This window comes from Lactuca virosa, chromosome 9, assembly GCF_052849685.1.
Source record: "Lactuca virosa cultivar CGN04683 chromosome 9, Lactuca_virosa_CGN04683_v6, whole genome shotgun sequence".
Classification (NCBI taxonomy): domain Eukaryota; kingdom Viridiplantae; phylum Streptophyta; class Magnoliopsida; order Asterales; family Asteraceae; genus Lactuca; species Lactuca virosa.
In genome coordinates, this window is record NC_136434.1 from 110,100,595 (window position 1) to 110,107,928 (window position 7,334).

At 37.6% G+C, this 7,334-nt stretch overlaps 1 protein-coding gene across 1 annotated transcript; it reads right to left on the minus strand.

Annotated features, from left to right (window-relative positions):
- Positions 1 to 304: 304 nt before the first annotated feature.
- Positions 305 to 1,972, minus strand: LOC145138202 (large ribosomal subunit protein eL24-like). Its single transcript, XM_079072322.1, has 5 exons — positions 1,867 to 1,972; positions 1,116 to 1,191; positions 928 to 1,029; positions 690 to 838; positions 305 to 599 (listed from the first exon to the last, which is right to left on the minus strand). Exons 1-5 carry the CDS (start codon positions 1,875 to 1,877, stop codon positions 449 to 451), a joined length of 489 nt encoding a protein of 162 aa, XP_078928448.1. The 5' UTR covers positions 1,878 to 1,972; the 3' UTR covers positions 305 to 448.
- Positions 1,973 to 7,334: the final 5,362 nt, after the last annotated feature.

A 7,334-nucleotide genomic window follows, 5' to 3' on the forward strand; every position in this document is an offset into this window, starting at 1 on the left:
GACTGCTACAAACCATAGAAGGAAACCCTTTGATTCAAGATGGTATCAACAAGCTTTTCATATCTACTCATGTGTATACATATAGCGGCAATCAATCGTGATTACCATGTCTTACATCAAAGGTATTATCTAAAAACCTTTTATGGTTGAGTTAGACAGTTAGTTGTTTATTCAATCAATCGTGATCCACTTTAATGTAATTAAAACTTTAAATTAGATTTTACGATGCATGTTATTGTTTAGACTCCTTTAGAATTGATCATACCCAACACGAGTCTTCTGGTTGTTACCATGCACCAAAACAAAAATCAAGAAACTAGACCACTTCAATTTCACAATAACAAATCTTGTGAATAATTAGAAACACCTCAAAAACAAATACAAAACACTCAAAATCTTGTCTAACATGTAATAATAATAAAAATATCTAGTAAATACCAAATACTTTTTAACGCTTTCCACCACCACCTCCAAGTTTAGGCCCCTTGCCTTTTGGGGCATTGCCACCTGTCTTTCCTTGACTCTTCTGCTTTGACACCACCTCTGCTTTCTTAGCCTTCTTCTCATCTTTAGTTTTCTTAATCCTCTCCTTAATTTCACTGCAATTTCACAAAAATCATCACATACTTCTTCACTTTCAAGTCAAAAACATCATCATAGAAGATGAAAAAAAAAAAAAAAAATGATACCGAAGAGCTGCTTCTCTAGCTGCATCACGAACTTCTGGTTTCTCACTTCTTTTCTTTTGAATAACTTCAAGTGTGGCCCCCACAATGGCTCTGGAGTATGGCTTCTTGGTTGCACGACGCCTCTTCTTCACAGCTTCTTGAGCAATGTCCTGATTGAGAACATTTGAGTTAATAACTTGAGCAAAAAAAAAGGAGTTTTTGATGTATAGAGAAAGATGGAGGTTGGAAAAGTTGTAACCTTTTTGTGTTGCTTTCTGTACATTGCAGTCCATGTAAGCTTTGAAGGCTTGAGCTTGTTATGGAAGTACCTCTTGCATTTGGAATTTGCGAAGAGGAAGACCTAAATTGGAGATGGATAGATAGTAAGAAACAAAAATTTGGTATGTAAAATGGGAAACAAGTCAACGAAAGATGTGATTGTGTTACCTGAGAGTCAGATCGAATGAATCTAATACCCCTGCCGGGATAAATCTTCTGGCCACTGAATCTGCATAACTCGGTCCTATAAACATATGGAAAGAGATTAAATTAGAACAAAACTCAAATAGCATATAGTTTAGCGACATAAGAAACAGATCCCAATTAGGTGTTCTTAATGTAAAATGCAGATAAACAGAAGATCAAGTGAGAATATACTACTGGCCCATAACATATATGTTCAAGGAGTTGTTTCACTCTTGTGATAGGTAAAACTGGGCATAACATTCAGAAAAAAAAAAAAAAAAAAAAAAAGCATACACGACCCATCGCGGAAACAGACGAAATCTTATCCCGAAGTAAAAAATAAATCAAATGTATGTAGATGCTCAGAGAAGTTGCGAATTGAAATGGTGGAAATTATTGCGTACTTCGAAGGTATCGTAGCTCACGAGATTTAGTCGATGGTGTTTAAAACCCTAATATACAAACCAATAGTGTATTTGAACGATTGCTGCAATAAGCTCTCGCTTAACTTACAGACAAGCGAAGCACGATAATAATCTAGCTAAAAACACATCTTGATTTGATATTTGAGGAAAATGATCATCGCAATAACTTCTAAAATGTATCTTCGATTTCTTATCGACCAAACGAAAGAATACAGGATTGCGATACAGATTAAGTAGATGACGGTATATGTTTAATCGATCATATGGCGATCAAAAATGAAGAAAGGAATGAATGAGAGAGATCGTACTTGAGCACCATGGCGGCGGCGGCAGCTTCCCCTCCTTGTTCGCGAAAAATAAAACCCTAGGTGCTCAATGACTTCCTGCACTTTATAAGTTGTAGGGATTTTAAGTTTTCATTATACACCCTTGTAGAATCTAAAGTGACACGTTTAGACATTTAGTATAGTTTTATTCTTTTGGGTAAATTACACCACTGGTCCCTCGTGCACATGCCAGAAAGCGTGTTTAGTCCCTAATTTTAAAAATTAACTCGGACCGTCCCTCGTATCGTTAAAAGGTGCACGTTACGTCCCTCGCAGACATAAAATGACTATCTTACCATTTTCTTTTTCTTTTTCATTTATTTTTTAATTGTTTATAACTTATCTATTATTTTTTTTATAATTATTTTTAGAAAAGGAAAATCCTTTAAAAAGGAGTTCAAACCCTTTTGGCCATCAACCACCTCCAACTATAGTCACTTCTGGCTACCATCCACCTCCGGCCACCCTTGATCTCTGACCACCATCCACCGTCGCCGGAAACCACCGCTTCTCTCTCTCTCTCTCTCTCTCTCTCTCTCTCTCTCTCTCTCTCTCTCTCTCTCTCTCTCTCTCTCTCTCTCCCATCTTTAAACTCCGACACCTCCCCTCCCCGTTCATTATTTCCATTGACAACCACCAACCTCCATCAAAAACGACCGTCGAGACCATCACCTACCCTACCATATCTACTAATCTTCACCTGATCAGACTTGTAACCCAAAAGAAAGAAAAAAGAAGAAAGTTGAAGAGGAATATGTGATTGAGAGATATAGGGTCGAAGGGTAGGGGACATAAAACCATACTCCTGCGATCGATTAAGAGGAGGTGCAGGTGAAACCTACATTGTTCATCCCCTTCTCCACCTTACACCTGAAATCATCCAACCACCACCCCTACATCGACTCTGAACGTGGAGCTCGATGGTCTCTATATCTCAGCCACTCATCTCAGAGATCGATCTCTATACATATGTCGAAACGCACATAGAGCGATGACATCTATCGAAACCCTAGCTGACGCCGATGACAGGGTACATGTGACGAAGCCCTAGCTGACGAAGATCGAAGACTGAATCACATGTGGAGGCATCGATTTTAAACGGTTCAAAACCACTTACGCCGGAAAAGATGGTGGTTGTAGTGCGATGTGTGTAAAACGACGGTGGTTTCCATGAATGTGGTCGGAGTGTAAAACGACGGTGGTATCCACTGACGGTGGCTTAAGGATGAATGGTTTTAGGGTTTTTGAAGAGTTTGGAGAAGAGAGACAATAAAGGGAAGGTACGGTGGGTGGAGAGATATGGTTGGGTATGAAATGGGACCACATCTTTTTTTTTTCTTTCTTAATTAATAATAATGATAATAACAAAAAATTAATTGGAAAAGATAAACATAAAGGGGATTATGGTCGTTTCAAATATGGCAAGGACTAATATTGCAACAAAAATGTGTATAAGGGACGAAGTGTGCATGTTTTAAACAAATGAGGGACGGTCCGAGTTAATTTTTGAAAATAGGGACTAAACGCGCTTTTCAGCACCTGCACGAGGGACGATTGGTGTAATTCACCCTATTCTTTTCGACCTTTTAACTTTGTTGTTTTTATTTGACAAAGTAACCCATAACTTCGTGCATTTTTTACATATTTAACACAAATCAATTTACTTTCATATTTAAGACATTATCTTGTGCTTTTCTTTCGTGGATTCTGAAATCTATTATAACCAAATCATCATTTGTATATGCATAATTATTATTATTATTATGACATAGTAAAATAACATACTATCAACAAGGAGGTGCACGGTGGTGTGACGTTACTTGGTGGTAGCACGGTAATACCACTCCCCTTCGGTGTTCGGTGACCACACATGCTAAATTTGGTGTTCGGTGCCTACACTTCAACACTCGACCAACTCTCTACTTCCCCCTCTCCTTTCATATTGTAAGTATTTAAAACTATAAAAAACGATATCTGATGTGTGTGAAACGAACTAGTTTTATTCCTACTTTTTAATGTAAATTAGACACACAAAAGGCAGTGTACCTGTCAATTGGTGGTATAGATCTAGCAAGCAGGGTATCGAACACAGGGAACGACAATTAAACTAACTACTAGAATTATCTAAAAACAAATAATAAAGGAAAGGGTTTTCTCTAGTTTTACAATACTAGAAACTTAACTAACACTTAAACTAAGCAATTAACAGCTAATCAAACAAAAATTCAACTAAATTCAATAATTAAGGAGACTTCTGTTTAGGTTTGAATCATTTGTTCCTATGGTTGATTTTTATGGCAAGTGTAATGGATTAATTAGCATTGGCTACCGATTAGTGTGATTAGGTTCACGTTCGTTATTACTAATCCTTAGAAAACAAATCAATTCAATCAATGGTCAGTTGGTTAAATTAACTAATTCCATAGTTTATTGATTCGGGTTAAGTAAGACTTGTAGTAGCTAATTGAATTGGTCGTTCAATTAACATCTTGTTGATGGTTCGTCACACAAGCTCACACATTAACTTACATATTCCCTAGTTAACCATAGTTTCACGTTCGCTATTCCTAGGCATATAACAATGTTTTCACATAAATCATATGAGATTAACAATTAAGAGATGTTCATGCAACTTAATTTACTGGCTAATTAACAGAAAATAGTTGTTGTTAACACATAAGGGTCCTTAACAAGCTTAACAAAACAATATTCACCAAATTAAATTAATCCAACCACAAAAAATCAAACCATATTCACAAAATCATCTATCCTAAACAGAAGATATGAGTCTTGGCTCATGATTACAGCAGAAACTAACTCAAAAACAAAATCAATTGGTTCATACATAGCTCAAACAAAAAAATTAAGTAAAGATTAAACCTAAATTTGCCTTGATTCTCCTCAAAAACGAATGTAGGGTTGATTCTCTGGTTTCCAGCACCTCAGCAGCACTTTCAATCGTTGCTTAGCCTCCAAGGGTTCATGAGAGAAACCGGATGTCGATCTCAAAGCCCCTATTTATAGATTTCTGGAAATAGGGTTGACTCGTCGAGTCCAGGGACCGACTCGCCGAGTCCTTCATTAAAAATCCGTGTACGGGAAGGACTTCTATGTTCGCGAATGTTCGTCATGACTCGTCGAGTCAGGAATTGACTCGTTGAGTTCTTCATGATTTTGACTCTTTTCTTCTTTCTTCAATTCCATTGCTTCCAATAGCTAGTCTTGCTTCCTTTTGCTTCCGAGCATGTCTTTTAGGCTGAAAATACAATTCAAACGTAATTAAGCACCTTTTGTTCAATAATTGCAATAAAAAAGCCAAAACGTATTAAGATTCTATGCAAAATATATGATTAAATATGCACATATCAATATCAATAATGTCATTTTCTGAATTTTGAATGAATAATTCGGTAACACTACTGACATGGCAATCTGGTTGGCATTTTAGTCAGCATAATCGGTCCACGTGGAGTTGACATGTAATCCATATGGATTATTCTAAATTGATTATTTTAGAATTATTATTATTATTTTGAGAATTTATAAATTATATGTGAAAGAACATTCAATTTGTTCCTATGCTTTGAATAACATCCAACCACTATCATTATTCACCAATAGTGGATAAATCGAAAAGCTATTCGATAAATTTAATGAAAACATTATTTATATCTATATCGTAGTGGCGGGTCAAAAAAAACACTTAAACCAAGGTCCAATATTTTAAATGAATATAAGGAATTTTTTAGCACCAATTTGGTTATAAAATAATCTACATATACTTCAACTTTTCTTTTCTATCCTCATTTGACTATAATTTATTTTGATAAAGATGAAATTTAGTTTTTTTTTTCCGATTTCCAAACTACTAAGGGGATTATTTTCTGGGTGGACCACAGGGTCCAGGAGTAAATCAACAAGCATATTATAGTTCATTTTAGATAGTATTTAGGGTATGAATCCTGCTAATGAGGGACATGCACACTCGAATCAATGTAGATATTGTAACATCCTGATTTCCAGGGCTGAAATTCTAGGGATCTTGGGCCTTTTAGAAAGTCTACTCGACGAGCTGGAAGGCCCCAAATCGTTGTGTAGGAACCCTTATGGCCGCGTGGATTATGGGACCAACTCGACGAGTTGAAGGACCCAACTCGACGAGTTGGAGCTGGATATGAAAAACCCTAATTTTTAGGGTTTGCACCCTATTTAAAGGACCTTAAGCCCTTCTTCCAGCCTACTTACCCACCTCTTCACGACCAGAAGCAAACCCTAATCGATCTAACCCCTATTTTGAGTGTGTGTGAGGCTAAAAGTGTGTTTTTGGTGCATTTACTGAAGAAGCTTGAAGGTTGAGAAGCTTGGAACGAGAAGGAGCTTGTAGATCCAACATCTACATCGTCTTGGCTTTCATTTGAAGGTAAAAAGTAGTTATGTTGACTTCTCGTTGCTTAGATCTTCCCTTGTGAAAGAAATGGTCATTTCTAGTGCAAAATGGAGTCACTTTCGGATTTGAGCTTGTCACAAGGGCATGGTTTCAGATATGGACTCCTCTAGGCCCTTATGGACATAATGCCTCAAGCTTTATGAAGCTTTGGCCCTCCTCCATGTCCAAAACCTCTTCCTAAGGCTAGTATTGAGTGTTTTAGCTTCTTGGAGCCTTGCGTGCACGTAAAGTTAACAACATTACGTGGTAACTACACCCTAGGAGACTAGATATACAGTTTGGAGCCTTGGTTTCGCTTAAAAGCGTCTGAATGAGAAAAAGATTGAAGGAACTCGACGAGTTGCATAGCCAACTCGACGAGTTGGATGAGGGTTTCCCGCTTTCTGGATTCTGCATAAACTCTGCGAGTTAGTGAGATAACTCGACGATTTGGTTAGGGTTTTGCCGACATTTTGGACACTATATGGACTCGACGAGTTGTCTGGAAACTCGGCGTGTCGAATGAGGTTTTCGCGATTCATGGAGTTCTGAAGGAACTCGACGAGTCAGCAAGTTGCACTCGACGAGTTAGGTCAACATGGACTGTTGACATTGACTGTTAACTTTGACTTTGACCAAGGGTTGACCGGTTTGACTTCTGAGGGTATTTTGGTAATTTGGGATTTTGATGGACTTGGTCCTATGGTGGTTATAGGTGGTGGAGTTTGTGGCTGTGATTCGGGAGTTTGATCTTATCACTACAGTTCAACATTGTGAGGTGAGTTTTCCTCGCTATACTCAAGGGTCGAAGGCACCAAGGCCGACCCTTTGCATTGCTATCCTGCTTTATTATTAATGAGATCGTTAGATCGGTATCCTGGTAGATAGGATGTTGCTATGATTAGAGATTTGTAGATCGGTTTAACTGTGTGTAGACGGTTATGTGATTACCTGTTATATGTGTACATGTTTGATTGGTAGTTAAGGGTATTCCATCCTGAGGATGATTGGACCCTAGTATGTT

What these genes read in the sequence shown, in the direction of transcription:
- LOC145138202 (XM_079072322.1), bottom strand. An exon ending in TCATTCGATCTGACTCTCAG is followed by an intron (nt 1,030 to 1,115) that starts GTAACACAATCA and finishes TCTCCAATTTAG; the next exon opens with GTCTTCCTCTTCGCAAATTC. An exon ending in GCTAGAGAAGCAGCTCTTCG is followed by an intron (nt 600 to 689) that starts GTATCATTTTTT and finishes GTGAAATTGCAG; the next exon opens with TGAAATTAAGGAGAGGATTA.